Below are 18,704 nucleotides of genomic sequence, written 5' to 3' on the forward strand. Positions count from 1 at the left end.
TTCATTTATTGATAATCATGTGTGTTTTTCAGTTAAGTAAATATTTCTCACTGTTTTGTGTGTGTTCTGCCACAGAAAGAAAGTCATACTGCTTTGGAATGACATGAGAATAAGTAAATAACACAATTTAAATTTTTGGGTGAACTATCCATTTAAGTTATCCAAGGTATCCAAAGCACTAACATGTTCTAGTAATGGTGAAGAATAAAACAAAACTAGCATTCCCTTTCATTCGTACACTAATGATCACATGAAATATGCACCATTTTTTTCTACATTCAAATTTAAAATGATAAAAATTTTCCCAGATATTTAACAGTTTGGAAATGATCAATTATAATGGTTCTCTAGGCATCTGATTAGAGAGTTTGTGTGCGAGTGTAAACAGATGAGTGGGCCAGAGCAGGCAGCTGCTCTTGATGCTCATCAGACAGGTTGTTGGTTCAGTTGCCCCTCAGCCTCATGCAAACAAATCCAGATGGACAACTTTGCCAAGAGAGAGAAACAGGAGAAATGAGAAAGGAAGAATAACAACAGGCACAGGATTTAGGTAAAGGTAAAAGTGAAGGAAATCATATTCTCAATAAAATATATTATTCTAGCAAGAACAAGCACTGTTTGAAAGCTGACACTCCAGATCCTGAAAATCAATACACATAAATTAGATATTCTTAAAAGGAATTTTGCTGTGTTTGCATGGTTTTGTGTCTTATTCTTTGCTTGCTCTGTATTGCACATCATGTTTATTTATTCACTATATTTTCTACATTGTATTGGAATTGTATTGTCTTTACACTACTGTTAAAATGTTTTGCTTCGGTAAGATTTTTAAAATGTTTTTGAAAGAAGTCTCAATGCAGTCAAAATACAGTAAAAACAGTGATATTATTACAATTCAAAATAACTGTTTTCTATTTGAATATATTTTAAAATGTAATTTATTTGTGTGATGACAAAGCTGAATTATCAGCATCATTACTCTAGTCTTCTGTGTTACATGATCCTTAAAAACAATTAATTCTGATATAATTATTTGCTGCTTAAGAAACGTTTCTTATTATTGTAAGAATTGAGAAATGGCGGGGCAGTCTGGTTGAGGAACGACCACTCCCGAGAAGACAAAGGACCTTCCTGGAAATTAACATTTGAACTTTCTCTTGTGAAGTTGGCATCACCATTTGAGACACAAGTCTCGCCTCAGAAAACATCTCTTTCCCTCTTCCCCCACTCCTTTCTCTCTCATGCTGAGATCACCTAAAAATCTATATGGTTTAATGTGAATTTTTATCATACAGTATTATACATGTTTGGTATCATTTGAAATGTCTCAGTGTGACTGGTACAAATGTTTCATCCCCAAAGAAGTAAACCAGAAGGAAATAAAGTTCTTAAGAGTTTAGAGATAACTGGCACACAGTTATCTTTAAACTGGTTGTGTCTGCCAGGCAAATGGCATTCTGCTTCCAAAAGGTGTCAACTCTGAATGCAAATTCAAATGTTTCCATGTGAAATAAGTTTATGTCTAGGCTCAGGGCGATTTGTAACTCAAATTAGCCCATGATGCAGTGTATGCAGGCACTCCGCATCATGTATTTTATAATGTCAGGTGCGAATCTTCTCTTTGGCATGATAATTGGCATGATACATTTACCTGATATAATAAATTGTTACATTTGATTTTATTCCGACAGACTCTGAAATTGTTTTCCGAAGTAGATTAAACGGATTTGTATGTTACCACAAGTTTTGCGTCAGATTAGTGACTACTAATATTTGGCATCAATTCAAGTGTACATGTTTTGCAAAGACAAGAAGTGAATTTCCGTTTACGGCAGCAAAAGTGCTGCTTGACCAACCTAAATCTGGGAGTGTCTTGCTTTTGTTTTTTAATTTAATGTTACTTTAGATAAGTGTACATGAGAAACCATGGCATGGCCAATCCAAAGCTGGTTGGTTGGAAAGTTGGTTGACTTATATCTGTAGTAGTGGCCATAACTCTACTGAAATAAACGTTACTTTAATTTCAAGTGTATGCAATCAGGGCGGGGTATACCAAAGTATCTTTGATTGTGTAAGCGTGAATGCGACCGATCTCAGGTATATAGCAATTACCTCTGTTTAGTGACCGAAGCTGGCGAGATTGTGATCATGAGACCTAGGTTAAACAAGGCATGAGGACCTCTGAGCAACATATCCTAATATGAACAGGTAAAATATAAGTAAAGAGTTAAATAGAACAATCAAATGTATTGCTAAACTTTTATATAATTGACCAATAACCTAAATTCAAGGCCATGATGAAATGGTGTCAGATATAAAATGGAGTCAGATAAAAGCTTAAATGGAATTAAATTACTTTGCCACGCGGAAAGACAGTAATGCGCAGAGACCTTCACACTTTCTATCGGAAGCCTCCATTGGGCCGATCTATACAGGCCTACATTACCAATGTTGATAACAGTTGTGCTGCTCCATTGTGCAGTTACAAACATCAATTTAATGCAACCATGTTGAAAGTGTTAATTTCTCACATGCTGCACAATTATATTTGAACACTTGCATTCAAAATAATTCCCAGACATACCAACTGAAGAATATCATTCAGACATGTGGGCCAGTAACCAACGATTTAGTAATGCAATGGCAACCACCCAGAAAACACTAAGTGTTAAGTAATATTGCCCTTACAACAACCACCTAGTAAAGCCCTAGCAACCACGGAGAACATTGTAGCAACAAAATGCCAAAGAATCCTAGAGCAAGTAGAGCAAGTACAGGACTTGCTAATGTCATTACCTACACGACATGCAACTGTGCACAAGACATGCTGTACAATATAGCATACACAGTGTTGGGCAAGCTACTTATGTAGTGAGCTAAGCTAGCAGTTACTCTACATTAAATATAGCTTCACTATTCAACAACTGTTCCAAACCAATTTGGCAAAAAAAAAAAAAAAAAAAAAAACATAACTATATAAATCCATATAACTATATAAAACGTACTCCGTTACTAACATAACCTCGGTTCTCTCTAGAGAGGGAACGAGTACTGCATAATATCTTACGCTATGGGGAAAACCTCTTTTCCACGAGATATTAAAGCAAAAAATTATCCTTAATTTTGAATCAATGTAAAATGCTGTGCGGCAGCATGCAGACATAGGCAAGACAGCTCGCGCGCCTATTGGCTGCCCTGCGGCAACAGCAGCAGCCTATCGAGAGAGGCCCTGCGTGACACCATAACCAATGGGGGCATTTCGCGCCCATTTCGTCACGTCCAGGTTCAAGGGCTCGTCCCGCAGAAGGCTTGTGTCAACGGCGCAGCTTCTCACTCTGGATCCAGCGATGCGTGAGCTTCGCTGAAGAGATGAAAATCAGTTTGTATCAGCCCATCGAGCTATATTTATAGGATGAGGCCACGCCCTTTCTGGCGGGATGTGACGAAATGGGCACGAAATGCCTCCATTGGATATGGTGTCACGCAGGGCCTCTCTCGATAGGCTGCTGCTGTTGCCGCAGTGCAGCCAATAGGCGCTCGAGATGTCTTGCCTATGTCTGCATGCTGCCGCACAGCGTTTAACATTCATTCAAAATAAAGGATAAATTTTGGCTTCAATATCTCGTGGAAAAGAGGTTTTCCCCATAGTGTAAGATATTACGCAGTACTAAAGATACTCTTGTAAGAGAACTATAACAAAACCAGGTGTCAAGAGTGTGTGCATCTTTTTCCATTTCTTACGTGTCAGCCCAAGGATTGATATTGGTACGTGATGTCACACCATACGGAGCAGAAGGTTGTGGTAATACACCAAAAAGCTAGTTTGTAGGGCCCTATGAAATCCGTTTTATTTTTTCCCACATTCCACATTCAGTTTTATTTTGTTTTAATTTTTTCTGGACTCCAATTTTAATGGTTAAATAAAATTTTTGTAATCAAAAACATGTGTAATTAATTGAATCATGAAACGTATACTATTTAACAATAATTTATTAACATTTTTAAATAAATTACATTTTAAGGGCACTATAAATTTTTTTTTTTTTTTATGGTTTAAATTGTAATGACCAATTATTTAAAATGTAGGCCTAATGATTTAAACAAAACTTTCCTCAAAGGTTAAACCAACCTTTTATTTTGACAGGTTGCCATGTAGCTAGACCTTTGAGTCTCTGTTTTTTTTGGATATGACGATAGTTTTTCTCAAATCAAGCTAAAATGCTGCTAAAGTGACTCTCAGAGCGGCTGTGTTATGTGGGTGGCAGATGAACCCACGCGCAGACAGGATGCGGTGACACAACATTTAATAATAGACAAAAACAGGGAAAACAAAACCCACGAGGGGGCAAAACAGGACTGGAACAGGAATGACTAAACTAGACTAAGACTTGACAAACTAGACTATAAACTAACAACAGAAACAGGTACAGTAATACGCTAAACAAAACTCTCACAGGTAAGTAAACTCGCAGATAGGAATCACATTATCAAACAACGTCAAACAATGAACCGACACAGGACAGCAAACACAAGGGGATTATATAGGGAACACTGATGACGAGGACAGGTGAAACTGACTAGACAATAATGACAAGACGAGGGTAACAAGGGGGCGGAGTTACATAACAAGACAACACAACCACATGGCCCAAATAACAGACCATGCGGTTGTACACAAAACATGATTCTGTCATGATCCTGCCTCACGACCAGGGAAAATCAAGAACACTAAGGCAGAATCATGACAGAACCCCCACCTTAAGGAGCGGCTTCCAGACGCTACTCAAGGGGACATTAAACACGGGACATGACAGACTGTGACAAAGACACAAACCAACAATACATGACAAAAACTAACAAACGCATACACGAAAAGACAATTACTGGGTTGGGGTGAAACATCAAAAACAATAAACAAGACAGGGGAGGTGGAGGAAACACAAAGTTCTTAGGGGACAGTCCAGGGTGAATAGCTGGACTAGGGGTCTTGGGTTGACAAGGTGATGATCTTGGGCGGGGAGTCCGGGGAGAACTGGATGGGCACACACGAGGAACAGTCCGAGGGGAGGTGGAGGCAGGGGAAACAGTCCGGGGACTAGTGGCAACAGGGACAAACGGAGAAACAGTCCGGGAATTAGTGGAGACAGGGGCGACCGGGAAGACAGACTGGGATACTGTATTGGCGGCAGCAGCAACAGACTCAGACGATGAGGAATCGAGGATCTTAACAAGCTTGGCAAGGTAGTCTGCTAGAGTCTCGGCAGCAACAACGATAGGCATCCTCTTACGAGCAGACACCGCTTGCAGGACTGCTTCTGCAGCTTGATCAGCCGCAGCTCTCACAGAGGCAGATTCTGTAACCGGGCAACCAGCTGCTGACTCAGGAACAGCGCTTGCAGTAGCGGGCTCCGGGATGGCGCTTGCTGGAGTGGGCTCTGGGACGGCGCTTGCTGGAGTGGGCTCTGGGACGGTGGTCGCGGCTGCAGATTCAGGAACAGCGCTTACAGTAGCAGCTTCAGGAACAGTGCTTACAGCTGCAGACTCTGGGACAGCGCTTACAGCTGCAGACTCTGGGACCGCGCTCGCGGCTGCAGATTCACGAACAGCGCTTACAGTAGCAGCTTCAGGAACAGCGCTTTCAGCTGCAGACTCTGGGACAGCGCTTACTGTTGCAACCTCAGGAACCGCGCTTGCGGCTGCAGAGTCAGGAGAGGGTGAAGGGAAACAGGAAGTTCCCTTCCTTCCTGGTCACAGCAGGTCTCGTGATCGGCTGGCTGGGCTCAATGGGGGACGAAACATGAATAGAAAAGACCACTTCTGGTTGGGTCAGCTCAGATGACGATGACTCCGAGGGGGAATCCCAAGAAACCCGTCTCCCCCGTTTACCGCGGAGGTCAGCGGGTGTGGAAGATGCCTCTGGAGTCGAAACAAGGTGACTCTGGTCTCCCAGCGTCACAACGCCAATCGTACGACCCTCTGGGATATCAGGAAGCGTGACGGGTGAAGACGACATGGTGGGAGCCTGCGAATCCTTCCTTGACAAGCAGGCCACCATATCCGGGAACGGGCGGCGAACCAGACTCTCCCGTTCAGCCAGAGAAGGCAGAACATTTAGGCCCGCGATGAGGTAGCGATTGACTAGAGACTCAGGCAAGAAGAACCGCCTCTCCTCCGCGACCCGGGCATACTGTCTCAAGGTCCGCTCACCCTGGGAAGGAAACGGAAGCTTTCCATTCCTGGAATCGGAAATCGCCTCCTGCCACCAATGTACAAGATGGTCAGGATGATCGTCAGGCATACTGTCTGCTGGGTTCTGTTCGGGTCGGTTCATTCTGTTATGTGGGTGGCGGATGAACCCAGGCGCAGACAGGATGCGGTGACACAACATTTAATAATAGACAAAAACAGGGAAAACAAAACCCACGAGGGGGCAAAGTGGGACTGGAACAGGAATGACTAAACTAGACTAAGACTTGACAAACTAGACTATAAACTAACAACAGAAACAGGTACAGTAATACGCTAAACAAAACTCTCACAAGGTACTCACAGGTAAGTAAACTTGCAGATAGGAATCACAGTATCTAACAACGTCAAACAATGAACCGACACAGGACAGCAAACACAAAGGGATTATATAGGGAACACTAATGACGAGGACAGGTGAAACTGACTAGACAATAATGACAAGACGAGGGTAACAAGGGGGCGGAGTTACATAACAAGACAACACAAGCACATGGCCCAAATAACAGACCATGCGGTTGTACACAAAACATGATTCTGTCATGATCCTGCCTCACGACCAGGGAAAATCAAGAACACTAAGGCAGAATCATAACAGGCTGTGTAGATGAAGTTCATCGATCCATTACTGAAAACATTTCAAGCGTCATGGGTGCTTCAGTGTGTGGTAAATGAATCTGCGCGTCTGAGCCATTCATTCACAGAGACACGCAGAACATGCATGATTCCTTTTTAAATAGTCTTTATGCAGTTTAAGTCTATATTCCAGTTTTATTTAAGTTTACGGTAACACTTTGTTTTACAGTGTTCTTGTTACATATGTTATATGTAATTACCGTAGTAATAACAGTAAATTGTGCATAATTACATGCAATTAACCCTCAACCAAATCCTAATCTACCCTAACCCTATAGTAAGTACATGTAGTTAATTAATGTTACACTGTACTTAAATATATAATTACACTGTAACAATGACACCTTAAAATAAAGTGTAACCAAGTTTACTTACCTTCTTTTCATCCAAGATCTGACAAATTCCGTGAAATTCCACGTTATATAGTAAATTTCGTTTTTATTCATGGATACTGTGATTCAGTCCATGTTTTCCGTGTATTGTGATAATGAAATAATATGGCCCTATGGTTGCCAACCCCCGTAAAACAAGTCACTAACTGATCCAGCATCAGTGATACTTAGCTTTTTTGATTTTGAGCTTTAGAAATGCTTGGAAAAATGTAGCTTGTGTGGACGCTACCGCACTACTTGATCAAAAAAAGAGCTTCGCTACGGAAAAGCTATTTGATCAGAAAACAGCGACGCTACCACCACGCTACTGAGAAATGTAGTTAAACTAGAAGCGTCACTACTTGTAGCGACGCTACTGCCCAACACTGAGCATACGTGTATTATCCGTAGCAGATCTATACCGACGGAGCGGGGGAAGGTGGAGGGTTTCTGAAAGCGTGCTGCACTGCTACAGCAAATGCTGACCAAGTATTTGAAGGTTGAGCACACAAGCTCATCGGCTACTGATACAGCAGGAACCATTTAGCTGTGCCGTACAGAGAATGATGTGATTGCATGCAGGTTGAGTTAAGGACCTATCAGTCTGAGCGAGTTTTATGACAGAACCTTGTATTTAAAAGCTATGTAATGTCATCTGTGTATTATCCCAAGTAAAAAAACAAACAAAAATAAAAACCCAACCAATTATAGATATAAATCATTTCACACTCAGCGGATCTCTTCACACACTTCCTGTTCTTATCACCTTCACCGTTGATAAGTCAAGGTGCACATTCACAGTAGCCGGAGGAGATCAGCACACCAGTCCTCGCTTCTGTAATCTGCAAGCATGAGCCGTGTTTACTCCCCTCATCAGCTTTGATGCATGTAACCCCAATTATCTGAAGTCTGAGAGCCTCACCTGTGCCTAATTGGCAAAACGTGTGTCAGAATATCTAGCGCCTGATCACTGTCTGCGCTGACGGGATTCACACTTTTGAAGATCGCTTCCTCTCTTTACCGTGCCTAGCTTTTACATTTTACTTCTCTACTTGTATTTCTACCTTTTCTCCTCTTCAGTGCATCTGTCATTCTCTCTCCATCTCAAGTCATAAAATGCACTTGTATTCACTCGTACTGTCTCGCTCTCCTCCCTTTCTATTTAGAGTGTTCTGTTGTTTTGTCCACAGTCACTGGCTTTTCTTCCATCATTTTACTCCTCTTCTCATAAACTTCTCTTTAACTGTACTTTATTTCGCCCATTAGGATGAGAGAGGGGAAAGGCACTGACACTCGTGTATGAAGAGCCAGTTCCTCCTTAGAGGAACATTAGAACTGACACCTCATTTAAGGTGGTGAATGACTGTATGTTTCAAAGAGCCTGCAATATCTTTTGCCCTCAGGCCTTTTTTTTTTTTTCATAAGTTATATCCATCTTAAAAGCGATGAGTGGCTCTTCCATTTGAAATCAATTATGAGCATTTAATTTTTAATAAATGATTTAAATATACTTTACTCCTTACCATTTAAACAGGTTATATTATCCTTTTTCTTGCTGAGAGAGCAGGTCTTTTCAAACATCTCTGTAAAAATCTCTCCGTTGGCCGACTTTGCCTCTGCCTTGAGGCACCATCCCCAAAAAATAAGATGAATTTGGTTGTTTAAGTTCAGATATCACCAAGATGCAGATTTAGGGATAAAAGAAAAGGTTAGTCCAATTAAAGGTTTGCACTGTGAATTGCTGTATTGTTCTTTATAATTACCATAGTTTGACAAGGTTGTCTTTGTTATTTCCCAATTATCGCTGAAAACAAGCTAGAGCAAAACTCACTGTTCTCATTACGATTTCAATTCCTACACCCTTTAATATTTTCTCCCAAATCTGGGGACAAATAAACAAAGTGCTAACTCCACCAACGGCCTCCAGCTCATTTGTAACAGTATCACCAGCCTAATCACAAATCCCGTCTTTACTTCCCCCACACAAATCTGCTAAATGAAAATGTCAACCTTTACAATGCCGTAAATGATGGATCATAGAAATAGAGGCTTTGCAGCAAACATGAACGTGAGCTTCAAGGGCCAACCTTATCTAGAGAACACAAGTGTTTTAATAGATAACTTCATCTAGCAAAACAACTCCAAAATCGCAATGACAATTTAACTATGGGATTGTGCGCAATTTGCATCACATTGCTAGACTCCTGCATCACTGAAACTGCTACCGTTGGGTGCCTGTGCACTGCAGACTCATAACTGTATCAAATGATGATTATAATGTTCCCCTTGCATGCTGATGTAGGGAACATTTCCTGCACTACTGTATATGCTTAGTAATGACAAACACACTTGAGGCTGAGATTAGACAAGAATGAGATATCCCAAGGTGTTTATATATTGTTTACGATGAAGACTGCATGACCTATGTATGGTTCGGACACAGATAACAGAAGATAAATGTTTGAATTATTTATTTAACAGCTTGCTAAAGGCAGGGAGAAGGAACCGCCTAAATCTCAAGGCTGTTTGCAATAAAAATAAATGTTTTTTGTTTTGTTTTTTACAAAAGTCTACTTGACTATATCAAAAAGCAAGTGGAGATTGTCAAGTCAAGTCACTTTTATTTATATAGTGCTTTTTACAATACAGATTGTGTCAAAGCAGCTTTACAGAGATAAAAGAAAAATAATGTTGTAATAATATTGTTAAATATAAAATGAAATGTCCCCAACTAAGCAAGCCAAAAGCCAATGGCGACAAAGGCAAAGAAAGGCGAAAAAGGTGACTGTGGCAAGGAACCAAAACTCAATCAAGTGACAGAAATGAGAAAAAAAACCTTGGGATAACCCAGGCTCAGTCAGGGGGCCAGTTCTCCTCTGGCCAACGAATGAACAGTGTATGATTATGATTCAGGCAGCATTATAGGTCAGAAGTCAGATTGGATCAGAACTTTCACAATATTTATCCAGTTCCATCTGGTTGGGGGTCGGAGTCATCATGCCGGTATGGAGACGAGTTTGTTGAGGTGTCCATGAGGCCTTCACAGGGCTGATGAGGCTAGCACTTCAGGGATCTGTTGTCGTCGTGTCCATGCGATGGTCCTTCATCAGATCTGGATATGGCCTGGATCCGGCGGACTACGGTAAACCTCGGGATAAACAGAGAGACTAATATTAACATAGATGCCATCCTTATGATGTACCAAGTACATCAGGATTTATGGGGAGTGTTCCCGGTTCCGGCTGATCTAAAGTATGCAGCCTAACATTGAATTATAGAAGTCTATAATGTGTTATGTGTATGCTAAGCCAAAGAGATGTGTTTTTAGTCCAGATTTGAACTGACAGACTGTGTCTGCTTCCCGGACAATGTTAGGAAGATTGTTCCACAGTTTTGTGCTAAATAGGAAAAGGATCTACCGCCAGCAGTCGATATTGATATTCTAGGTATTATCAACTGGCCGGAATTTTGAGATCGCAATAGACGTGAAGGAGTATAATGCGTTAAGAGCTCGCTCAAGTACTGGGGAGATAAATCATTTAGTGCTTTGTAAGTAATCAGCAAATGTATACGATGTTTAATAGGGAGCCAATGCAGTGTTGACAGAACCGGGCTAATATGGTCATACTTCCTGGTTCTGGTAAGAACTCTAGCTGCTGCGTTTTGGACCAGCTGTAGTTTCAAACTGAAACATCAAACTGAAACAAACAGTTTTCAAACATCAAACTGAAATAAAACACTTATAATGAGCAAATGTTCTGTCTGTCTGTGTTAAGGGATCTGCTTTTAATGGGAAACTGCTTGTGTTTGTCTGTTTTGTCTGTGTGGTGAATGTACAACATATTATCTTCAGAAGCAGGGTGTACATTTTGATCGAGGTCTCGCAGCACACGGTTGAAGCGGAGAGCTTAAGTGAGTACAGTTCTCGCACTTACCCCTCTGACCCTTCACAAATGTCTGTGCCTCGTGAGATAACTGACAGTAATAACTGACTACAACCATCCACTACAGGGGAGGACAGCAAATAGCAGGCCAGTGTCCTTCAAAAATAAACAAGAATTGCCTTTTAGTTTATACATGAAACCATGTTGGTCTCAAATGATCAGAATGTCAGGAAGTGCAGTACAAACTGCTGTTCAAAGGGAAAAACCTATAGTAAAAAAAAAAAAAAGAAATACACCAAAAATAAATACTTGCATTAATACAAATCACATACAAATACGTAGAAAATAGGGATGTGAATTGAAGTTAATTGAGGGTACGTTTACACGACATAAAATTAAGAAGTTTGAGTTTTCCTTTGAGCTTTCTGCGCACAGACTCCCCATTCACCACGGAAAATATGCACTTTGAAACCCTTTTCCAAAAGTTTGTGTTCATGCAGCCAAAACGCAGTTGTCTTTTAAATGAACGACCAAAACGCATAAAAAGTTTTTAGTTGAAAAAAAAAGGTTTTCAAATTGCTTCCGAAGTGAAGCGACACAACTGACGCTGGTAGGTCACATGATAATGACAACATGACCCTAAGCACATACATTTTTAACGGTCACAAAGCAAGTTAAAATTTAAATGTAGTACCTACTCAGACAGTATGCAATTTCAGACGCAGTGAAGGTGAGTTCCATTCAACCGTATAGACTGCGAAGTGGACTTCACGGAGTGTTCTGCCATCTTAAGTGAGTTTCCAATCCGAAGAGAAAAGGAAATTTACCCACCAGTCATTGCGCATAACTACAACCATGGTTCCCTTTCGTTGTCACTCCGAGTTACGTCGGATGACGACGAATGGGGTTTCGCTTAGAAAGCCTATCAACTTCGAGTATTACAAAACGAGCCAATGGCAAAGAAATCCCATGGGTCTGCGGAATTTGCATGACGTGCAACTCCGCCCCACCTCGTGGGTATAAAAGGAGGACGCCGGCAACAGGCAGATATGTTTTCGCTTCGGAGCCAAGTGTAATTCTTCACTCCTTAAGCTATCTTTGAATGTCAGCTTCTTACGAGACAAGCAACTCTCCAGTGTTGGTGTGACGGCGATCTCCCGGTGAGTGCACACTTCCTGCTTATCTGAGCGTGGTTTGCCAGCGAGTGTGTTCTCCGCGGGCGCTTCAGCACTGAGTTTCTCTCACAAAAAGAGCTTGCACGCGGCACGTCTTTTTAAAGATGCCTCGCCCGTGCACTTCTGGTTGCGGTCGGCTGGTGTCTGACTCGGATGGGCACGAGCGCTGCTTGGTGTGTTTGGGCTTTAATCACGCTAAAGCAGCGCTCGTGGATGAGTCATGTTCTTTCTGTGGGAACATGACCATCGCAACACTTAGATCGAGACTCAATGATCTCGCAAGAGCGAGAGTCCCCTCATCCACACCCCGATCTAGCGCCTCCTCGAGAGGCTCTACTTCGGCTGGTGGCCAGGGTGATCTGAGGGTGACTGTGTGGAACAAAGCGCCGACTATTCGTCCGTGCCCCGAAGCACCTTCTCCAGTGTTGCAACCCGCGAGCGTTCAGGGGATCCTCGCGGGACCGTCCTTTGAGGTCCCGCGGGTGTCCTTTGGCGCTCCAGAGGAAGATGCGATGTCAGTCGCAGCATCACAAGGCGGGTCTGATTCGTCTGGAAGTGACGACTCGTCACAGCTGCCACCCTCGGGTGTGAATACGGCTGTGGCTCAGTCCGATCCAGAGATGACGGCCATGCTTTCCCGGGCGGCCGCGAGCATTGGTTTGGAGTGGAACCCTCCACCCTGTCCTGAGCGCTCGCGGCTGGACGATTGGTTTTTGGGTGCAGCTGCGGCTTCCCGTCCTCAGCCTGCCCCAATTCCTTTCTTCCCGGACGCACATGATGAAATCTCGAAGTCCTGGAAGACTCCCATGTCTTCCCGCGACCGCTCGTTGATTTCATTCGCCTTTCCTCCCCTCGATGGGGCAGCCGCCCGTGGGTACACTGGGCTCCCCCCGGTTGAGCGCTCTGTTGCGATGCAGCTGTGTCCTCAGAGTGCTTCTTCTCGCGGCGAGCCTAAGCACCCATCCAAAGCCTGTAGGTTCTCGTCTACCCTAGTGGCGAAGTCCTACAGAGCGGCGGGACAGGCGGCTGCCTCTTTGCATGCCATGGCCACTCTGCAGGTCTATCAGGCCCAGATGCTAAGGGACATGCACGAGGGTAGAACGGACCCAGGGCTCTTCGATGAGCTGCGCGCCGCCACCGACCTCGCCCTCCGGGCGACGAAGGTGACCGCACGCTCCCTGGGTCTGGTGATGTCCACAGCTGTGGTCCAGGAGAGACACTTATGGCTGAACCTGGCTGACATGCGGGATGCTGAGCGCTCTCGCCTGCTCGACTCCCCCATGTCCCAGGCCGGCCTATTCGGCGGTGCGGTGGAGGACTTCGCCCAACAGTTCTCCACCGCCCAGAAACAGACTGAGGCCATCAAGCACATTCTGCCCCGACGGCCCGCTGCTGCCTCCACCCAGCCGACCGGGCAGATCCCTCAGTCTGTTCGCCGCCGAGGGCACCCTCCTGCGGCTCCCGCCCCTCCCGCCCGGCCCAAGCAGCAGCCTCCACCCGGGCCCGGTCGCGGAGGAAGCCGTAAGAAGGCGCCCCAGCCCTCTCCAGCCCCGCCCCCCGCTAAACGCCGGGCCAAGCGGGCGCTCCTGAGACGGTCTGCTCAGGGATGTTGAAGATTACTTCTCAGGAGATGGTAGCAGGACCACTCCTTCCCCCGGTGGAGGGCCGGGGGAGTATCTTTTGTTCTCCACTCCCCGCTGCTCACCCACGGGTGGGCAGCACCCTAATGTGGTTAAAGAAAGAAGTAATATTTCCATCCCTGAGCACACAGAGTTCTCGGACGACACGGTGCGCCGCCCCCGAGCCGTGCACCCCTCGTCCCCCTCTGTTCCAGAGCCGGTTGACAGTGCGCGCCGTCCCCAGACTGTGCCGCTCTCTTCCGCCTCTGTCGCCAGCCCCCTGGCAGAGCAGACCCCCGTGAAACGTTCTTCCTTCCCTGGTCTCCTCTGTCAGGGCGCGGTTAATGACTGTGCCCCCACACCAGGCCGCTATGCCGTCCACGTCCGGGCCAGTCATTCCGCCCTGCTGCACCATCGGTGGGAAGTCTGTGGTCCGTATGACCCCGCTGGTACAGTTCTTGGGAGCTTGGCTAGAGCTTCCCCTCCTGTCCCGATGGGTGGCTCGGACCATCAGGCTCGGCTACGCGATTCAGTTCGCGCGGTCTCCTCCCCGCTTCAGGGGAGTCCGCTCCACTTTGGTCGGTGTCAACGCCCCTATCATGAGAGCAGAGATCGCCACCCTGCTGGCGAAGGGTGCGATCGAGACCGTCGCTCCGGCCGAGATGAGGACCGGCTTCTACAGCCCGTACTTCATTGTCCCCAAGAAAACCGGTGGGTTACGGCCAATCCTGGACCTGCGTGTGCTGAACCGTTCCCTTCACAGGCTGCCGTTCAAGATGCTCACTGCCAAACGCATTTTCGAATGTGTGCGGCCCCAGGATTGGTTTGCAGCAATCGACATGAAGGACGCCTACTTTCATGTCTCCATTCTCCCTCTACACAGACCGTTCCTTCGGTTTGCCTTCGAGGGGCAGGCATACCAGTACGCGGTTCTCCCTTTCGGGCTAGCCCTGTCTCCTCGCGTCTTCACGAAGGTCGTCGAGGCAGCCCTTGTTCCCCTTCCGGAACACGGGGTTCGCATCCTGAACTACATCGACGACTGGCTGATCCTAGCTCACTCTCGAGACCAGGTATGCGAACACAGGGACCTAGTGCTCCGGCACCTAGCTCGTCTGGGCCTTCGGGTCAACTGGGAAAAGAGCAAACTTTGCCCCGTGCAGAGGATCTCTTTTCTCGGTATGGATATCGACTCGGTCGCCATGTCCGCGCAGCTTACGAGCGAAGGCGCGCAGTCACTGCTGACTTGCCTGAGACAGTTCGAGGGCAAGAGTACGGTTCCACTGAAACTCTTTCAGAGGCTCCTGGGGCATATGGCATCTGCAGCCGCGGCAACGCCGCTCGGATTGCTTCATATGAGACCGCTTCAGCTTTGGCTTCGCGACCGAGTCCCGAGGTGGGCATGGCAACACGGCACCTTCCGAGTAACAGTTACTCCATCCTGCCGTCAGAACTTCACCCCGTGGTCGGACCTGAGTTTTCTACGGGCCGGAGTGCCCCTGGAACAAGCTTCGCGGCATGTCGTTGTAACGACAGGTGCCTCCTCCACGGGCTGGGGTGCCATGTGCAATGGACGTGCTGCCGCGGGCTCCTGGACAGGACCCCGCCGCCTCTGGCACATCAATTGCCTCGAGTTGCTGGCCGTACGTCTTGCTTTGCGCCGCTTCCGGGCCGTGCTCAAGAACCAACACGTACTAGTCCGTTCAGACAATACCGCCACTGTAGCGTACATCAACCATCAAGGTGGTCTACGCTCTCGCCGTATGTCGCAACTCGCCCGCCACCTCCTCATACGGAGTCAGAAGCATCTGAGATCGCTTCATGCCATTTATATCCCTGGAGCCCTGAACTGTGCAGCCGACGAGCTCTCACAGCTTCAGCCCCTCCCGGGAGATTGGCGACTCCATCCCCAGTCGGTTCAGCTGATTTGGGACCAGTTCAGGGACGCACAGATAGATCTGTTTGCCTCTCACGACTCGACCCATTGCGACCTATATTATTCCCTGACCGAGGGCACGCTCGGCACGGATGCTCTGGCGCACAGCTGGCCGCGGGGCCGCAAATATGCGTTTCCCCCAGTGAGCCTTCTTGCGCAGACCCTGCGCAAGGTAAGGGAGGACGAGGAGCAGGTCATTCTGGTCGCGCCATACTGGCCCGCCCGGACCTGGTTCTCCGAACTAGTACTCCTCGCGACAGCACCTCCTTGGCCGATTCCCCTGAGGAAGGACCTCCTTTCTCAGGGACGGGGCACCCTATGGCACCCTCGTCCCGATCTTTGGAACCTCCACGTGTGGCTCCTGGACGGGACGAGGCAGGTGTGAGTACCCTACCACCAGCGGTGGCGGCTACCATCACTTCCGCTAGAGCGTCGTCCACGAGACACGTCTATGCGTTGAAGTGGAACCTCTTTGTCAACTGGTGCTCTTCTCACCGAGAAGACCCCCGGAGATGTTCGATTAGTGTCGTGCTTTCCTTCCTTCAAGATAGGCTGGAGCGAAGGCTGTCTCCCTCCACCCTGAAAGTCTATGTTGCCGCTATTGCCGCACACCATGACCCGGTCGAAGGTAAGTCTGTTGGTAGGCACGACCTGATCATCAGGTTCCTGAGAGGAGCGAGGAGACTGAATCCTCCTCGCCCTCCTCTCGTTCCCTCTTGGGACCTCTCAGTGGTTCTAACTGCCCTGCGTAGTGCTCCCTTTGAGCCATTGCAATCAGTGGAGCTTAAGTTCCTGTCTATGAAGACAGCGCTCCTGGTTGCATTGGCCTCCATCAAGAGGGTGGGGGACCTGCACGCATTCTCCGTTGATGAAGCGTGCCTGGAATTTGGGCCGGCTTACTCTCACGTGATCCTGAGACCCCGGCCTGGATATGTGCCCAAGGTTCCTACCACACCCTTCCGGGACCAGGTGGTGAACCTGCAAGCGCTGCCCCCGGAGGAGGCAGACCCAGCCTTGGCACTGCTCTGTCCAGTACGCGCCCTCCGCGCCTATGTAGACAGGACGCAGTGTTTCAAGACCTCAGACCAGCTCTTTGTCTGTTATGGTGGGAAGCTGAAGGGAAAGGCTCTCTCCAAGCAAAGGTTGTCTCACTGGATAGTGGACGCCATTGCTTTGGCATACCAGCAGCAAGGTCGACCGTGCCCCCTTGGTGTGACTGCCCACTCCACCCGGAGTGTGGCATCCTCTTGGGCTCTAGCGCATGGCGCCTCGCTAACAGACATCTGCAGAGCTGCAGGCTGGGCGACACCTAACACATTCGCCAGATTCTACAATCTCCGAGTGGAGCCAGTGTCCTCTCATGTACTCGCTTGAACCGGCTAGTACTGGACCCGCTCAGGTGTCTTCGCTTGCTCGCCATTCCACTCCACGGACTGGATACGTGCGATATTCTCCTCAGGTGAGCTTCCCCGAAAGCCCTGAGTTCCTCCAGCACTCCTGACGTTGGCGCCAGTGTCTATTGCCTGTGCGTCGGCTAGGTGCCTCCCGTGTGCATGGTCCCTCCCCTGAGCGACCCCCACATGTGTATTTCCACTGTAAGCCTCTTGAGCATGTGTCTTTCCCTTGGCAAGCCACCTTGCCACCCCTGGGGTTGAAATATTCCACCTGCGGCTGGACACCCCAGTGTTCTCCATGTCACCTTCGGGTCACATGTGTATTCTCTAAGTCCCCCCCTCTGGGTTGGCAATAATTTCCTCTAAGCTATGGGATATGCTCCCCAGTGTACCTTGGTATTCCTGTGCTAAATAGGAGTCCTTCGTCCGTGCCAGTCTCACGACAGGGATCTCAGATTTACGCAGGGCACTGGAGGACAGCTGAGAAGGTGGCGTGATTAGACTGGTAACCCCATTCGTCGTCATCCGACGTAACTCGGAGTGACAACGAAAGGGAACGTCTCGGTTACGTATGTAAACCCTCGTTCCCTGAGTAGGGAACGGAGACGTTACGTCTGCCTGCCACTTTCCGCTGTACCGCGGGGATCGCCTGAGCTCAGTCTTGGCTCCTCAGCGAAGAAACATATCTGCCTGTTGCCGGCGTCCTCCTTTTATACCCACGAGGTGGGGCGGAGTTACGTCATGCAAATTCCGCAGACCCATGGCATTTCTTTGCCATTGGCTCGTTTTGTAATACTCGAAGTTGATAGGCTTTCTAAGCGAAACCCCATTCGTCGTCATCCGACGTAACGTCTCCGTTCCCTACTCAGGGAACGAGGGTTACATACGTAACCGAGACGTTTTCCTGAATTAATCAGTGTTTTTCGAACGAAACAGTTGACTGAATGATTCATTTACTCGCTCATTTTGTCACCAGCGTAACAATGTAATCTGCTGAAAGAGCCAATAAAAAACTACCCCTAATACACAGACTTGAACAATATTATATTTTTCAAGAAGTCATTTTCTTGTAATGTTTATTCAATGACTTCCTCAAGTGCCACAATAATGTAACATCTGTGAATTAACTTAATTTGAAGGATATTGATATGTGCGATTAAAAGTGATTCAATTAATTAGTCGATATACCATGCAATTAATTTAATTAACATTTCTATTTAATTGACAGCCCTAATACAAAAGATGTACACGAGACATAAAGTGAATCTTTCAAGTGTAACATAAATTACGAGGAATCACATGAGTGAGCAGCTGCATGGAGACCCAAGCGAACAAAGGGCAGGGGAATTTATAGAATCCTCTAAAGACCAGGAGGTGCCGGCCGCCTCCGGCTACAAGCAACACCTCATGTAATTATCTGTAGAATCACCAATTAAAAGAAAGGAC

General features: G+C 46.7%; 1 protein-coding gene across 1 annotated transcript; it reads left to right on the forward strand.

The window, feature by feature from the left end:
• Nucleotides 1-11,995: 11,995 nt before the first annotated feature.
• LOC143722464 (uncharacterized) lies at nucleotides 11,996-16,731 on the forward strand. Its single transcript, XM_077213856.1, has 2 exons — nucleotides 11,996-15,124; nucleotides 16,025-16,731. The coding sequence occupies exon 1, from the start codon at nucleotides 12,417-12,419 to the stop codon at nucleotides 13,923-13,925; it is 1,509 nt and encodes a 502-aa protein (XP_077069971.1). The 5' UTR covers nucleotides 11,996-12,416; the 3' UTR covers nucleotides 13,926-15,124; nucleotides 16,025-16,731.
• The last annotated feature ends 1,973 nt before the right edge of the window (nucleotides 16,732-18,704 follow it).

This window comes from Siphateles boraxobius, unplaced genomic scaffold (genome assembly GCF_051911475.1).
Source record: "Siphateles boraxobius isolate OS27281-9 unplaced genomic scaffold, OSU_SipBor_1 66, whole genome shotgun sequence".
In the NCBI taxonomy this organism is placed as follows: Eukaryota; Metazoa; Chordata; class Actinopteri; order Cypriniformes; family Leuciscidae; genus Siphateles; species Siphateles boraxobius.